General features: G+C 42.8%; 2 protein-coding genes across 4 annotated transcripts in view; both read left to right on the forward strand.

The window, feature by feature from the left end:
* Positions 1 to 6,210, forward strand: part of Tmem87a (transmembrane protein 87A) — a 52,542-nt gene extending 46,332 nt beyond the window's left edge. For all 3 annotated transcript variants that reach the window (XM_050131777.1, XM_050131790.1, XM_050131786.1), the window contains exons 18-20: positions 1,607 to 1,662; positions 2,138 to 2,168; positions 4,987 to 6,210. In XM_050131777.1, coding sequence (XP_049987734.1) covers positions 1,607 to 1,662; positions 2,138 to 2,168; positions 4,987 to 5,028 — 129 coding nt within the window. In that variant the 3' untranslated portion in view covers positions 5,029 to 6,210. The remainder of the gene's footprint in view (positions 1 to 1,606; positions 1,663 to 2,137; positions 2,169 to 4,986) is intronic.
* A 3,135-nt stretch (positions 6,211 to 9,345) lies between these two features.
* Vps39 (VPS39 subunit of HOPS complex) overlaps positions 9,346 to 17,142 on the forward strand; it is a 40,276-nt gene continuing 32,479 nt past the window's right edge. Inside the window, exons 1-2 of the mRNA XM_050134173.1 lie at positions 9,346 to 9,548; positions 13,781 to 13,846. Of these exons, the coding sequence (XP_049990130.1) occupies positions 9,476 to 9,548; positions 13,781 to 13,846 (139 nt within the window). The 5' untranslated portion in view covers positions 9,346 to 9,475. The remainder of the gene's footprint in view (positions 9,549 to 13,780; positions 13,847 to 17,142) is intronic.

Genomic DNA, 17,142 nt, shown 5'->3' on the forward strand with positions numbered 1-17,142 from the left:
TATAACCCCCAGGACAATCGGAACAAACCTACAGAGCCATCATGATCCAAACAATACGGTATTGGCTTAAAATAGAGAAGTGAGCCAGTGGAACATAGTAGAGAGCCTGGAGGTTACATTTGTATATTTCTGGTCATTTGAATTTTGACAGAGGTAGTAAGGACACGTAGGAAAAGGTCATTTCTTTCTTTTTTCAATAAATGGTGTTGGAGAAACCGGAAGTCATCCAAAATGAATTAAGGCTCTGGAGATAGAGTTCAGTTGTAGAGTACCAGCCTTGCCTGAGTTAGGACCATAAATGGGGTGAGTTTCAGGGGTGTGTGTGTGTGTGTGTGTGTGTGTTCGTTCGTGATTAAGGTCTTATGTGTATGGCCTGATCCTATAAAACTCATGTAAGACAGGAGAGACATTGCATCATATTGGTCTACATAATGAGGTTTTATTTGGTTGGTTTTTAATTTGGATCAAGCAGCTGAGGCCACAGAACCAGAAATAGAACAGTCATCACATACAATTGCATCAAACCAAAAATCTGCTATACGGTTGACAGAGCAAACTGTCAACAGTGTAAATAGACAGCCATGGAGTGAGAGAAAGTATGGCTAATATCTAGGTATAAGGAACTCAGAACAAGTCAGTAGCAGGAAAACATGCTGATTTAAAACAGGGCAAAGGACTTGAATAGAAATTCTCACAGGAAGAGGTTACAAATGCATGTCTAAAAAATGCTTATCAACAAATAATCAAGAAATGTGAAATAAAGCCACAATGAGCTGTCACCCTAGAGTATTAGAATGGCTCTTATCCAAAAGGTGAAAGATGAAAACCTTGGTGAGAAGGGGCGTACAAGGCCCCCATATGTGCTCTGCTGCACATGGGTTAGTGTGGGGAATCCCTGGAAATCAAAGTAAAGCTGTTTCCTGCTGTTGGGCATGTAGTCATAAGAAGTCAGTGTGCAGGAAGGGTGCCTGCATTCCTAAGCTCATTGTGGCAGCCTCAATTGCAAAGATACTTCCCAGAAGTTTCACTCAGTGACCTGGGCATGCTTGTACACGCCTTGGATCCCAGCAGTGGTGTGGGAAGCAGAGGCAGGCAAATCTCTGAGTTCAAGGCCAGCCTAGTCTACAAAGTGAATTTCTTGGACAGCCAGGGCTACACAGAGAAACCCTGTCTTGAAAACAGTTTCACCCAATGACTGACTAAATACACGGTCAAACAGCATTTATTCTTAAAATAGAAGGAAGTTCTGACATTTTCAGTGATGCTGGTGAACTAGAAGACATTTTGTTAAATAAACCAGGCACAAAAAAACAAGTGCTGCATGATCCTCTTATTTATGAAAACCCAGTAATGTCGAACTCACAGGGAAAGAAGGTTGAGTAATTTTAGTATATGTGCTGCCGAAGCGAGCACAAGGTTGAGTAATAATAGGGGTTGGGATACTAGGGAGAGATTAAAGGTATTTGAAGAAAAATTTTAATAAGTTTTGTCATTTATGTGCATGTGCTGTGTATAACAAAAGGCTGCTATAGAGGTCTTATAAACTCAGATCTGTTCTTGAGACATACTGGTATGTTTTGGTAACAGTTGGTATCTGTGTTCTCAGCAGGAAGATGATTTGAAATGGGTAGAAGAGAATGTTCCTTCTTCCGTGACTGATGTGTAAGTGTTTGAATCATTGCTATAAGAACCCTGTTTCAGTGCTAGTTTTACTTTATTATTTTCAGTGGACAAACTGAAGAGAAGTCTAATGAGAACATGAACCAAGGAATAGTTAAAGGATTAGGAGTAACATAAAAACAAAAATAATTAGGATTACTCATTCAAATGGCCTGTTTAGAAATATTTAGCTACAGGTCAGTCTAAACTCCATAGCATATTCCTTTATAATTTCTGAATCCCTTGCCAGAGCTGTGATGTTAATGGGGCGTTGACCCTGTCACACTGTAAAGTATGTTTTATTCTTTCTATAGAACTTGAACCAGTCTGATTATTTTTTTTTTCTTATCTTTTGCTTTCTTCTCTTGGAGGGCTATTAATAAGATAAAAATCCTAGCTAAATTGTAAAAAAGCTTTAAATTGCATTCGCTATTCTATTGTCCTTCATGAATTTATTAAATGTCACGTTTCTCTGCAGAGCACTTCCGGCCTTGCTGGATTCAGATGAGGTTAGTAATCAAATCATGGGCATTATCTCTGTGGATCTGGTAATTAAATGGTCATTCATGAATATTCTATTGAGTCTTACCCTTTCTGCATGTCTGTGTAACATACTCCCTTTTCCAGCAGACTTATGAATGTTTCATTTAAAAGTTGAATAACAAGCCAGGTGTAGTGATGCACACTTTTAATTCCAGTACCCAGGAGCAGGTGGATCTCTGAGTATGAGATTATCTTGATCAATAGTTCTAGGGCAGCCAGGGCTAAACAAAGAAACCTTATCTCAAAACAAAACAAAAAAGTTGGGTAACAGACACTGAACTCTGTACTATGTAGTTCCTTTGTCTTTAAGAAATTCAAAGTTATCCTACTCTAATCTTGGCAAAACTAGGAATAATGTTGAGAAAAGAATATAGTAGATTATAACAAACAATTATTTCAAGTAACCTACTACTAAATTCAGTGTTTTTGTGTTTCTATTCTATAAAATAGGATTATAATTAGTACCTCTAATACTTATGCTGATTTTAAATCCATTTTTCCCTTTAATATATGTTTTAATTTTATTTTATATGTATGAGTGTTTTGCCTGCATGCATGCCTGTGCCCCACTGGCATGCCACTATAGTGCCCCACTTGCATGCCTAGTGCCCTTTTGAGACCAAAAGAAGACATCTGAGCCCCTGGACTAGAGTTAGTCACCATATGGATGCAGGGAATTGAAACTGAATCCTCTGAAAGAGCTGCCAGTTCTCCTACCTGCTGAGCAATCTTTTCCAGCTGAAGCTTTTACTCTCTTATGATTCCATATAGTTGAGAAGCTTTCACATGAAGTCTTATGTAAGAAATGTAGCCTGAGCTTATGGGATTGACTCTATACATCTTTTGGTGTGGTGTGGTGTTTGTTTGTTTGTTTGTTTTTTAAGATAGTGGTTCTCCGTGACAGTTCTGACTATCCTGGAACTCACTCTATAGACTAGGCTGGTCTTGAACTCACAGAGATCTGCCTTCCTCTGCCTCCTAAAGTGCTGGGATTAAAGGTGTGCATCACCACCGCCTGACTGTATACATCTTTTGAGCGTTAGGGTGGTATTCTAATCATGGTTACAAAATCGTTGTTACATTTTGCCTGATTCTGACTCATTGTGTTGAAGTGTCTACTAAAATAATTTTTTTTATTTTTTACTGGTCTTCTATATGACACTATAAAAATGTCAAATCCTTAAGCTGCTCGATATATTGAAACAACAAAACCTCCACATTTCTGATCTAAATTATTCCATATAACACTTTGCTTTCTGGGTTATTTTCATTAGATTCCTGGATCTCTCTTAGGGTTTTCATCTGTTGCAGGATATTATCACACTGTGAACCCCGAGATTGTGTTATTTCCTGGAAAAACCTGTTTCTGGTTGTGGTGCAGCTCAGCCCTAGCACACACCTTTAATCCAAGCGATTTCTGCTTGAATACTGTGAATAGGATTAAATCAAGTCAACCTTAGATCAAGAGGCAGAGCAAGCAACAATTGACAGGAAGTGAATGTAGGGTTATTAGGAAAAAACCATAGAGGGAATCAGGAGAATGGATAGAGAGACACGGGAAGTAGAGAGGAGGAAGGGCATTCAGTTTAAGAGGAATGATGTTTGAGACAGAGTAGGAGAAGGTGGGAAGCTTCTGGGGTGTCAGAGGAAGAAGGTCAGCTGGGTACTTTCTCTGCCTCTCTGAGTTAGCAGTCTTACACCCCAGCATCTGGCTCCTGAATCTTTATTGGTAAAATCAAATGATTTAGATTTTGTTAAAAACAACATTTTTTCTACTTTGTTTGCCATCAGTGGCCTCCTTGGCCTTAGCTCTCTAGCCCTGCTGTGTTCCAGCTGAATAGGACACACTGTATGAAACTATGACATACATGGGAATACAGGGTTACTATGGTGCTTTTGGGAATTGATCTTACCCTTAATATTTGCCTTTGTGGAAAAACTGTAAGACTTTTTGCAAGTAAGAATATTGGCTCCCATGCACATAAGTAGTAAGAAAACACAAAATTTAGCATTCTCAAAATCTTTGCTTTCATTTTCAAGCAGGGTTTCTCTGTGGAGCTCTGGCTGTGTCTGGGAACTCACAACCAGGCTGACCTTGAACTCAGAGTTCCAATTGCTGGGATTAAAGGTGTATGCAGATTTGTTTCACAACCTTGCAGGTTTTTGTTTTGTTTTGTTTTTATAAGTATACAGTGTGTGTGTGTGTGTGTGTGTGTGTGTGTGTGTGTGTGTGTGTGTGTCCACCTTATTTTTTGAGACAGGGTCTCTCATTGAACCTGCAGCTTGATATTTCAGATTGTCTGGGCAGCGTGACCGTGGATCTGAGCATCTCTGTCTCCTAGAGTTGGTGTTACAGATGTTTGCTATTACACCTATCTGCTTATGTATTATTCTGTGTAAATAAGTGTTTGCCTGTGTGTATGTATATACATCATGAGTGAGTCTGGTGCCCAAAGCCAGAAGAAGGTACAAGGACAACAAACATGCATCAGAGTTTAGTTAAAATAAGATTTCTACAGATCTACTGTAGAACACCATGCTTACATTTAACAATATAGTATTGTATACCAAAAAAACTGTAAGGATGCTAAATTTCCTTTTGAGTTGTAGTTGAATTATTTAACCTTGGATGGGGCCTGTAATGTTCTGGTATCATCATAGATACACTGCTGAAAATAACAGAGAAAAGTATTTGTGGAAAATGTTTGAGGCATTTTTATAGAAATTATTTGGAATTTAGACCATTTTAAATTATGTACTTAGAATAAATCTTTTTCCTCTTAGGAGCGAATGATCACACACTTTGAGAGGTCGAAGATGGAGTGAGCAGTGGGAAGCCGCCGTTGAAGATGGCTCGTGTCAGGGAAGAGGCCAGCTTATGTGTCAGTCTTCTGCACGCCCCGCGGGATTAAAGGAGGCAGTGACATCTTGCTCTGTTCCTTGGTCTTTGTGCATGGGAGCTGGAGAGAGGTATCAGCCAAGAAGACCAGCTTAGTGAAACACACTCATAGGATGAGAAAACTACAAACTGCTTTACGTCATTGACACCTTCGCTCCCCAAACCCATCATGGCTGTTTTTGCAACCTACAAGTTGTCCCTGGACTTTCTGTTTAATTATTTAATCTGTCAGAGTACGAAGTTTAATGTTTCTGAAAGGACTATGTCATCTGCACCATAATTTGTCATCTCTAGGAGCAACTGCTGTGATTTCATTTATTTAGGAAGTTGTATTGGTGATGGGAGAGGTTGTCATTTATCTTTCAGTTTCCTGGTAGGTCAAGCTTACATCTTGCATAAGGGAAATGGTCCCTTCTGAGTTAAGGAACCATAGATCTATCAGTGACCAAAAGGGAGAGGAAAAAAGAGAGAAAGGTTATATGTGTTTCAAAATCAAGTGCAATTTTGTTTACAAATGGTGTATATTAAAGATTTTTCTATTTCAGATGTGCTTTAAAGAGAAATATTAGCTTAACTCTTCTGACATCTGATATTCTGACACATCCCATTGCTGGCAATGTGGTGCACACTCTAAAAACTTCAACTACCGTTCATCAGCCTCCAAGGGCAGCATTGCAGAGTTACCGGCAGTGCTTGGTTTGCCTTCATGCCATCCTTTGGGATTGCACTAGATACCAAGAGGCACTCTGTTTAAGTGCTGTGGTTATTCACCCGGCAGCAGGGACTGTCATGCTTCAGAAAGGGGAGCCTATAGAAAGGGAACAGGTCCCGTTGCTTTTCAAGCAGTTACTCTGCATGAAGTGGTGTGGAGGCCCTGACTGCTGCTCTTTTTTTTTTTTTTTTTTAAGATGGACTGTTCTAGTATCTGGTGTTGGTTTAGAGACTGCTTATAAGGAACGTCACCAGGTGATGGGACTCACTTGAAGCGCTGTGTTTCTGTTTTAATGGTTTTGTCCAATTTTACCTTCCCCAGATTTTTGTTCTACATGGAAAGTTCATGCCACTTTTTAATATAAAAAATTTAATAAAATTAATGGTTTTCTCATTTATTTCAAATTTTCTCTGCATACCCTTCTTTCAGATGCTAGTAGAGACTTTCTCGCTGTGACTTTCTTTACAGACTATCTTATTTTCTGTTGAAACTGATGACCACAGTTTTAAAATAACTCACACTATGTGTTCTGGTTTGCTTTCATTGCTGTGATAAACACCATGACCAAAAGCACCTTAGGGAGGAAAGGGTTTATTTCGGGTCCTATCATAATCCATCAGTGAGAAAAGCAAAGGCAGGCACTCAAACAAGGCAGTAACTGAAGCAGAGGCCCTGGTGAAACTGCTTGTCAAATTTTTTTTTTTTTTTTATATTATATATACAACCTGCCCTGGCTTGCCAGGAGTGGTACCGCCCACATTAGGCTGGGCTTTTCCACATCAATCATTAATCAAGATCTTCTCAGAACTGACAACCCCGTGTACAGGCTAAAGAGTATTGGGGTGGGCCTCCAGGGGTCGGGTCACTTTGCTGCAAGCATCTACTATTTCCCCTGGGGAAAGTGTGACTTCTTAGTCTAGGAATAGGACATCACCAAGAATCTAGGCTCTCTGATCAGTCTCAGGCCACCTCCTAGACAAATACCTGTGCCCAATTAATTTTAAGGGATTTATTTATAATAAATACAGATTTATTTAAAAGAAAAAAAATGGCCCACAGACTTGGATATGGGCTAACCTGATGAAGACATTTCTTTTAACTGAAGTTCCCTCTTCCCAGGTAACCCTAGCTTGGGTCAGGTTAATAGAAAACTAACTGGAACACCGTGGTAAAATCTGATAGCATTTAGGGAACATTTCTCTACAGCTTTTTGCTATGGTGGCTTATTTTTGCTATGGCGGTACCTTTAAAGAACAAATCAGATGAGGAAATGAGTATCTTCTGAAACTAACCCATTACCAGTAGCTGTGGAAGCGTATGTTGCTGTTGCAGATAAACTTAGCAGATGGAATAATCATTACAACATAGTAGGGTAGTTGGTCACGTATTTTTTAGGTTGCTTGGGTGCTTACTTGAGACTTGGGAAGAAAACTGCTGTGTTAAGAAAAAACATAAAACAGTTTATAGCCTTGGGCCTGATATTATGTTATTGGGGGTTGAATATATAGTGTGATTTTTAAGGACAGACCTCTTTTAGAGTTTAATATTGACTGTCTTGGTCATTGTATCTGGAACTTAAAGTATTAGACCCTTTCCTTACATAGTAGTCAGCACTCTAAATTTCAAGGAATTTGAACTTAATTAGAAATTGTGTGTTTCTAACTGCCTGACAGTGTTCGTTCATTTGATTGTCTGAGCAGTGTTTGATATGGATAGGACAAGCAATCCTCCTTACATATGAAAGACTTGATACTGTATAAAAAGTAAAATCTCCAGGACCGGTTGTTTGGACATCATATCATACCCACCCTTTTAGGGTTTTGCATTAAACCCAAATGCCTGTTTATGCCATACCTGATAGTTGGATACAGACCATTTCTGTACAACGTAAATCGAGTTGGTTTTTAATTTTCCAAATGAAATAAAGTTACACTATAGGCCTCTAGGCAAGGATGGCTGAATGCAGTTCAACACAAAATTGTAAACTTACTAGAACAGGATTTATTTATTATCTTTGTAACTTAAGTTTGTATTTCTCAAGTATAAACCCTGTAGATGGCAACATTGTGTCCAAAGTGTCAAAATGCTGAGCTTGTTTGAACCCTTGCTACTTGAAATGTGGTCTCAGAGATTAGTAGCATCAGCCATACCTGGAAGTATGCTCAAGGTTCTCAGGAGGATCCCATTCTGGCCCCATTGAATCAAATCTACATTTTACTACTGTCTCCAGGTGATTTGTAAGTACGAGTAAGAAGCAATGGGCCAGGGGGCTTGGGCAGTGACCCAGATGGTAAAAGTGTTTGCCAGTCAAGCTTGAGGATCTGAGTTTGGATCCATGGTACCTATGTGATAAAGCCGGTAGCCTTGCACTGATGCTGAGGGCAGGTGGGTCTGGCTAACTGTAAAAGGAGTGGGTGTAGGCGCACACGGTTTTAATCCTAATACTTAGAAGGCAAAGGCAGGCAGAGCTCTTGAGTTCAAGGCCCTTGTGGATTGCATAGTGAGACCCTGTCTCAAAAGCAGTAAGCAACACAGGCCCTTTCTCATAAATTATATAAAGTGGGAAGCCATCTGTCCTCTGATCGAAAACATTGGTCGGGAACAGTGGCTCACCAGAAGTGTTTACCAAGCAGAAGGCATTTTTGTTCATGTGTCTGATCTTTGAGCAAGCTGCTCTAGAATCTATCTGGCAGGTAGATTCTGGGGATGCTTCCAAACATCCTCCAGTGCATAGTACAGTCCAACATGCAGGCCCTAAAAAACTACTGGAGCTGAGAACCGCTCAAGTGTATGGACTCCCCTTGAGTTCATACTGTTCCCCTCCAAAGTTTAAGAAATTGGAGTGAGGGACAGGGTTTCATTTTTCAAAAGTTGCTGGTGTAGGGACTAGGAGAGAACCACTGACCAGCATGAATGATGTAAACCTAAGTTAGTGGGATTAGTTGAACTGTAATGATGATATTGAAACAATCTATTGACTAGTTAAGAGTATGTCAGACTTGATAGATGCTCACAATTGTAATAGGCCTTATGCTGAAACACTTTTTGCAGAGTAGGAAAGTAAGGCCTGCAATGGCCCATTTCTGAAAACACAAAAACCAAAACAGCAACAGAAAAAAAAAAAAAACCCCAAAAAAAACCCTAGAATTTCCTAAGTGGCAGATCTCCAACCCAACTCTGACACCAAGGCAGAAGTTACTCCTCCCCGCCCGCCCCCCTCCCCCCCCCCCACGCCCCGTGGTGGGAGAGCTGGGTTTTGTTTGAGACAGGACCTCACATGTCCTAGGCTGTCTTCAAATTTGCTATGCAAATGGAAGTAGCTCTGAACTTCTGATCCTCCTGAGTGCTAGGATTTCTGGACTGTGCCATCTCTGCTGGCACTCTCCCCGACAGCATGAGGTCTTCATTACGTTCACAGCCTAAGACTCTAAAACAAGTTTTGGTCCTTCCACAACAGCTGTCAGGATGGGAACTCAGAGGGGCGGAGATTGTTGCGGCGGAAGGGGCGGGCTTAAGCCAGCAGGAAGTCCGGCGGCGAGGATGGTTGTGTTGGCGAAGGTCCGGTAGCGGGGTCCCTGGTGGGATCCGGGTCTTCCCTGTCTTAGGGTCGCAGGCTCCGCCCAGCAGCCGGAGCAGGACGGCGGCGGTGAAGCTCCGCAGCCATGCACGACGCTTTCGAGCCGGTGCCAATCCTGGAAAAGCTTCCCCTGCAGATCGACTGCTTAGCTGCCTGGGGTGAGCCGCGGGGCCTCGCGCCTGTCTTGTGGGAGGCAAGGCGTCTGACCGTGTAGGTGGGCGGAGGACGCAGGCTGTCAGAGAGGGCAGAGATGACAGGACTGTGCACCCGGGGCGGCTTGCGCGATCTCTAAGGACAGTCCATTTGTGCAGTGTGCATTTAGAGGTTAAGCTCGCTGTATTAATTGTGCTCGATTGGGGCCGCTTCTGTTCCTACGAAGTCCTGAGTGGAAAAAGGCAAAGCATTGGGAAGTTGTAACGCTGCCAGGGGCTTGAACTTGTTCAAATAAATGGTCGTGCAGTTTCCTAGGTGAAAGACACAGATGCTTTACTGGGCACTGAACACGTTAGCGGCGTATGCTTCAGAGCCCTTAGTGTTCAGTCACAGTTTACTTTTCTTTACGGTACATAGCTCACATACTCTCTTACTCTGAGTGGTTGATTGCCTTATGCCATGAAGTGCCCAAGTTGCCTAACTCTGAAATAGAAGAGCACCACAACAGACTGCCGTGAAACCTAACCTATATGACCTTGTATGCTTTTTTTTCTTGGGATTGGCTAATGCAGAAAGCAAGGTCAGCATCTTTTGTGTGTTTTGGAGTTCAAGTATGTAAATCTTAACTCTCAGATACTTTGAGTGCTTTTCCGTGAATCATTAGTACCCGTTACAACCCCCAAAGGCTAAGTAGGAATAATTTCAGTCTTCTCTGTTAATGTCCATGTCCGAGAAATCAAGGGCCTATACGAAGGTGGACTTTAGAAACCTCACTTAGATCTTACACTGAGAAAGGTGCCATGATGGACCATGTGGGACTCTTGATGGTGACCAGTGTCCTGTGCATCTACCTATAGTGCTATCCAGCCATCCTTGCTGGGTCTTTGTGGAGTCCCAGAGGGATTCAGATTTTGTGTTAATGCTTTGAGCAGCCGCTAGCCTCTGTTAAATAGTACCCCGTGGTAGACTGGCCTAGTCCTTTGGATCAGGGAGAGAATCCTCAAACATCTCGAGAAAACCTCATTTCCTGGAGGAAAGCGCTCTCAGTAGAAACTAATAAATGGAGGGATTAATTTCTTTACTGTTTCATCAAATATATTAGATACCTACCTGGACTATCCTCTCCACCGAGACAGGAATGCAAAGATGCAGAAGAAACAGTGTCTGTGTTCCTAGAACACAGTGAGGAACAAAAAAGCACGGGCAGATGGTTGTGAGCCACCATATGGGTTCTGAAAACAAACTCAGGCCCTCTGGAAGAGCAGCCAATGCTCTTAACCTCCAAGCCATTAATCCAGCTTCTGTTGTAGATTCTAATATCTCCAGATACTCCTATCATGTATCCCATGTTGTAATAAATGGGATTTCTCTTTCTCCTTAGGTGAGGCTACAGGCCTTGGAGTCACGGTTGACTCCTCACATTCTCAGTCTACCAAAGACTCTTGACTGTCCAGAATAAATCTCCAATCTAGTCATTTCTCCTACGCCTGTTGTTACTGCTCCTGACGAAGGCTCTGTCTCTTACCTGAATTACAGTGCTAGCGTTCTCCTTTACCTCAGCCTGCATTTGCCTTTGTCGTTTTCATCTTTTTCTGTACATTCACATAGATCAAGCCTTTAAAGACCTACACCCCTTTGCATCTCTCTTTTGCTCAAACCCCTGAAGTGGCATTAACATTACTAGACCAAGTTCCAGAGTTTTAACCATGTCTGGAAACATCTGACATGATCAGGTTGAAGCTGAGACAAGAACGTGGGGAGCCCAGGAGCTCAGGACCAACCTATTCCTTGTCTCCAAATAAGAACAAGCAGATAGGGCATGTGGATTGTGTTTATATGCCTGTGTATATTTGTGTTTGTGAAAATTGCTCATTTTCATGTGGATGGCCCAAAGAAAAAGTGGAAGAATCAACCAAAATTTCTAAATGATACTTGTAGCTTAGAGAGGCCAGGGGCAGATAGAATGGACAGTAATGGAAACTAGACTTTTCATAGGTTTTGGGTTTGTTAGCTTCTGTTTGTAATGTATATTTGTTTATTTGTTTGAGACAAGATGTCACTATATGTCTCTGACTGGCCTGTAACTCCCTGTGTAGATCAGGCTGTCCTTGAACTCAGGGATTTGCCTGCCTCTGCCTCTGTCACCACATCCAGTCCAATTTTTAGTTTTAAACTACACACACACACACACACACACACACACACACACACGCCAGTCTTAGAGTACCACCCTGGGAATCACTGATCAGAATCATTAGGTGTGAAGCTAGGGATTTGCATTTCTAGTAAGTCTGCTATTCTGATGCAGCTAACCAGGACTTTGCCTTGTAAGAGCCCCTGTTCTGTGCCAGCGAGCTCATTTCTGTGTATTCTATTGTGGTTGGTAGTGGTCCAGGACTGAACTGCTTATGGCATGAGGTTAGGCTGCATTACACCGCTGGATAGTTTTCATCAAGGTGGTTTGAGCAAGAGGTCCAGCGTTATTCCTTTCCCAGGGAGATCAGGTCTAACCTCTAGCCTCAGGACAAGGTCTTACTTCCCCTTCTTAGACCAGGACTTCACCTGGAGCCAGGGACGACCTTGAATTCTGGAGAGTCCTGGGGTCACAGGTATGGGCCACACCCACCACATTGGTGGTTTTCTGGGACTGACTTTAGTTTAACATGTGTATTACCTGTTTGGGTAACATGGTCTGTCTTCTGACATGCTGTGTTGATTCCCAGGTGGATATCCATTTCATGCTGTAGGCTTTTTGTTTCTCTGTGTTGTGCTCCGACAGCTAATTATGTGAGTTGATGAGTGCAATGGCCACTCCGTTTCTAGACAGTATATGACAGTATATTACAGCTTTTCTCCGTCCTCCAGCTCTCGCGGTCCTTTCACCCCTCCTCCTGGCCTTGCCCCGGGTGGGGGTGTTGCTATAGATGTCTGGGAATGAGCACTCAACAGTCACTTTTTCCAACCAGTCACGAGACTCTTCATTAACCGCCAACTGCCGAAGAAGCTTCACGGCCAAGCAGCACATAGTTCCAAGCATAACCAAAGATATTTAGAAGGCAGTTTGATACCGTGTGCATTGAACAACAGTAGCAGATAATGGTAGCACTTTATCCTGTAGGGCTTATGACCTCAGAAGCCAGGTGTTTTTGATTAGGTTTATCTCTTGTGAAGCAGGCCTCAAATCAATTCAGAAACCGATTGGTTACCCCCGTAATCTTCACGTCACTATTGCCCAGTGGGCACGTCTTGCCTGGGAGGTTAGTGTTAGAGCATTCAGGGTTCACAGTAGCACCTTATAGTACTGTGAAAGCCAGCCAGCGGGGAGGAAGTTCTCAGGTCAGCTCCAGCTTGGTTCTCCGTGCTCTGCAACCAACGTGTGTGGTGTCTTTAGCAGTAGCATCTTGTGCCGAGACATGGTGGGAAACCAAGAAGTCGGCAATAGAGTGTGTTCTTTGGGGAGCCTCTGTGGCCTTCCTGTCCAGTAACAAGGTATCCCACAACTGGTGCTGAGATTTTCATTTGGTAACCAACTTCTTTCTGGAAAAGCATTGTTCACCCATACAGGATACCTGTGTCTAAATTCTTTCTCTTTCTAAAATTATATATATAAAGCTATAGATGTAGTTTTTGTTATTTATTTATTAGTTTATTTGAGACAAGGTCCCACTAGGTAGTTCTTACTGGTCTAGAACTCACTATGTGGACCAGGCTGGCCTCCAACTCAGAGAATAAATTATATTTTCAATTTGCTTACAAAGTAGTGGATTTCCGCGAGGCTTTTTCATACGTCCTTAGTCTTGGTTAGCCCCTCCCCACTCCCTGTTCCCTAAACTTAATCTTAAACAATGAAGCCAAGGACATTTTTTTAATCTGCTAATGTTTCTGGTCTAAAAATAATCTTACTTAGTAGCCCAGGCTAGCTTTAAGCTCACTGAAGTCCTCCTGCCTTAGTGGTCTAAGTGCTGAGAGAATAGGTGTGAGCCACATGCCTGGCAAAATAAATCATTTTTGATTGTTTCCAACAACCGTCTTTTTCTTCCTCCTCCTTTTTGGCCCCTTCCACTGTGTCTCCCCCCCCCCCCCCCCCCACACACACACTGAGAATTGAAAGCTGAGTTTATGTCTCACACCAGGCAGGAACTCTACTACCAAGCCACAGCTCCAGCCTCCTCAGACCCAAGGTAAAGAAATAGGGTTTTCACAAAAGCCAATGAACTTTCTCTGGGCTCTTTTCTAGAGGAATGGCTTCTTGTTGGAACCAAACAAGGACATCTTCTTCTCTACAGGATTCGGAAGGATGCGGGTAAGTGTCTCGAACCCAGACGATGCACAGGAAAGCTTTACAGCTAGTGTGCAACTGTGGAAACAGAGAGTCTCAGGCCAGTTAGGGGGTGATTGGAGGGAGGACTGTGGGGAAAGGGAGAAACATTGAGAATCTCCTGGGATCTTTTCCTCTGGTGGGTGGAGCTGAATAATACCTAGGAGATTCTTATCTAGGAGATTCACTACCGAATAAGAAATGTTTCTGTATAAATGTTATATAGTTGTAGGCAAAAAGAAAGAAAAAATCGTAAAGAACAGTGGCCATTGATGTGGATGGCACCAACTTATGAGGCTAGGCCACCTGTGAAGAAGGCAATCTAGGTTTGAGCCTAGTTTTCCTTTTTGGCCACATGACTGGCTGAGTCCTTCCAGTGCCAGCATTCTCTTTTGTAAACTTCGGCAAAGCTGTTGAGAGCAGGTAAAGCAGCAGTAGGCTCGGGAGGACTTTAGACAGCTCTCGTTGTGACTTTGTCAGTGGTGATGTAGAATAATAACTAAAGTGTCTGAAATGTGTTCTGTTAAAGATTCCCCCTTTGTTCTGGTTTTACGTCTGTACTCCTTTATGGAAAATGGATGTTTGGGAGGCTGGAGAGAGAGCCCAACGGGTAGAGCTCGTGCCTTGTGAGCCAAACTCAAGTCCTCTGCAAGAGTAGCAAGTGCTCTTATCCATAGCTATCTCTCTAGCCCCAGAAATTACAGTTTTCAGCCTGATGTATTTCCTTAGTAATTTCAGGTGAGAGTAGAAATAGGAGCCTTTTTGGAATCTGGAAAGGGGTCTCATAACGTGGAGGGAAAAAAAAATCTGTGGCAATAGAGAAAAAAAAGGGCCAGTGGTCATGGTGCTTACTCATAATACTCAGGAGAATGAGACAGAAGGATCACGAGTTTAAGGTCAGCCTGAGCTGTATAACAAGACCCTGTCTCATAATAAGAAAATTAAAAAGGTCAGGTGTGGTGGCTCACACCTGTAATTGCAGCACTCGGGAGGCTGAGACAGGAGAATCGTCCATGAGTTCATGGCCAGCTTTGCTTGACTACACAGTGAGTTGGTCTCAAAAAATAAAATAAAATAAAGATCAGGTTCTATGAAAGGTAAGAGGAGAAACCCGAGACTAAAATAGAGAGTTTATCTCATTTCTGCGTTACTTTCTTTAAGTCAGGGGTCATCAAGCTTCTCCCAAAAGTCCAAATAAGGTAAGGAAGTTGGAATAGCAGTTAAGAACATTTGCTCTTCCAGAGGACCCGAATTTGGTTTCCAATACCTTTATTGGCTCAAAACTTCCTGTAACTCCGGTTCCGGGGTATCTGGTGCCCTTTCTGGCCTCCACAGATGCCCATATATACACACACGGAAGCAAACATGCACATGTAAGTAAAACTAAATCTTTAAAAACCAGCAAAAGTCCATTTTGTGTGCTAGAGAGATGGCCCAGTGGTTAAGAGTGCGTATTGCTCTTGCTGAGGACCCAAGTTTAGTTCCCAGGACCCACATTGGGCCTCTCCAGGGAATCCAACACCTGCTTCTGGGTGTTCAAGCTGGGCGGTGGCAGCAGACACCTTTAATCCCTAGTGAGGTAAAGGCAGGCAGAACTCTTGAGTTCAAGGCCAGTGGGATGGTCTACTAAGAGAGTTCCCGACAGCCATCTCGGAAAACAAAACAAACAAACAAAAAAATGTAAACCTTCAAGTAGAAAAAAAGTCCAAGTTAGGTTTTAAGGATCATAAAATTTGCCCTGAGTTTAATGCCCCTGTAAGCGGAAAGCAGCCATAGGTAGTGTGTCCGTGAGTGAACAGGACCGCGCTGCACACGGAGGACCCTGTGGGTAGTTCTTTGCTCATCCTCGCTTTAAAGTTGGAGTTCTCAAAGCCAGAATGTTTTTATTCTTTGACAGATGTAGTTATTGATTTAAATAGTAAGCTTACCTTGAACTATCTAAAACATTTAAGCGTTGTTTTCTGGCCATATGCCGTGGGTTCAGATTTAATGGGGGAGCAGAAAACTAAATAATTGCTTCTCAGCCTTTTGGTTAAGGTCAATGCAGAACACTACAAAAAACAAAACAAAATAAAGAATCAGCAAGGCACGGTGGCTCACAGCTGTTATAATAGCACTTTGGAGCGGAGGCAAGAAGACTGCCATGGCACTGAGGGCACCTGGGCTGCAGTGTGGGGCCTTGTCAAACAAAATAAAAACAACTTTCCAGACCAAGTGTAGTGACTTGGTGCCTTTAATCCCATGATGTAGAAAGCTGAGGCAGGAGGATTGTTTCAAATTCAAGGCTATCCTGGCCTCCGTAGTTAGTTTTAGGTATGCAGACCCATGGCTATCTCAGGGAAAGGTGTTTTTTATGTTGTTATGAGATGAACTGGTTTCTTTTTTTTCTCATGGTACATTAGTTTTGCCTGAAAGACTAGTTTTTCAGACCCCCTTGGGATATTGAGTAAAGTTCTTGGCTTTTTGTTTGTTTTTCAAGACAGGGTCTCACTATGTAGCCCTGGCTGTACTGAACTCACTGTGTAGACCAGGCTGGCCTCGAACTCACAGAGATCCGCCTGACTGCCTCCTGAATGCTGGGATTAAAGGTATGGGCCACTCACTACACCCAACTGTTCTCTCTCTCTCCTCCTTTTTCCCTCCCTCCCTCCCTCCCTCCCTCCCTAATTTCTTTCTTTCTTTCTTTCTTTCTTTTCTAAGAACTCGCTTCAGAGGAACACACTGGCAGTATTTGTTAAGTTACAACAGAAAGGGAAAGTGTGGCCAGTCAGTGCCTACCCCATAAGCTTGCTGCCTTCTCAGACCTTTTTTTTTTTTTAACTTATCCAACATTTCTTCGACTAGAAAGCATTGCTAGTGTTGCTGAGTTTCCTCTTCCCTGCACACTTGCACCTTCCACTAGAGAAGGGGAAGTGACGCACGAGGGCCGATGGGAGACATGGGGATTTCAGAAGAGGTAGGTTAGAGTAGGAGGGGGCAGGGTGGGGTGGGTGCAAAGGTGGATTCCAGGCAGATATCCCCCTCCCCCCCCCCCATGCAAAGGCAAGACCACAGGCGGCCACAGGAACATCCAGGAAAGATGGGTCTGTGAGACATTTCAGTCCTTCCGGTCCTTAGGTGGCTGTCAAGGGTAGCCAGGAAGTCTCAGGGTTCTCGAGACTGAGGCAGCGTGGCTTTGATGGTGCTCACCAGCTTCTGGAACCTGCTCTTGGCGTTCAGATGCCACCACCTCCCTTCTTAGAGCGAACCGGCTTCCCATCGACTGTCGTTTGAAGTAACGA

The sequence above is a fragment of the Alexandromys fortis genome, unplaced genomic scaffold, assembly GCF_014885135.2.
Source record: "Alexandromys fortis isolate MF-2015 unplaced genomic scaffold, M_Fortis_MF-2015_v1.1 scaffold_6, whole genome shotgun sequence".
In the NCBI taxonomy this organism is placed as follows: domain Eukaryota; kingdom Metazoa; phylum Chordata; class Mammalia; order Rodentia; family Cricetidae; genus Alexandromys; species Alexandromys fortis.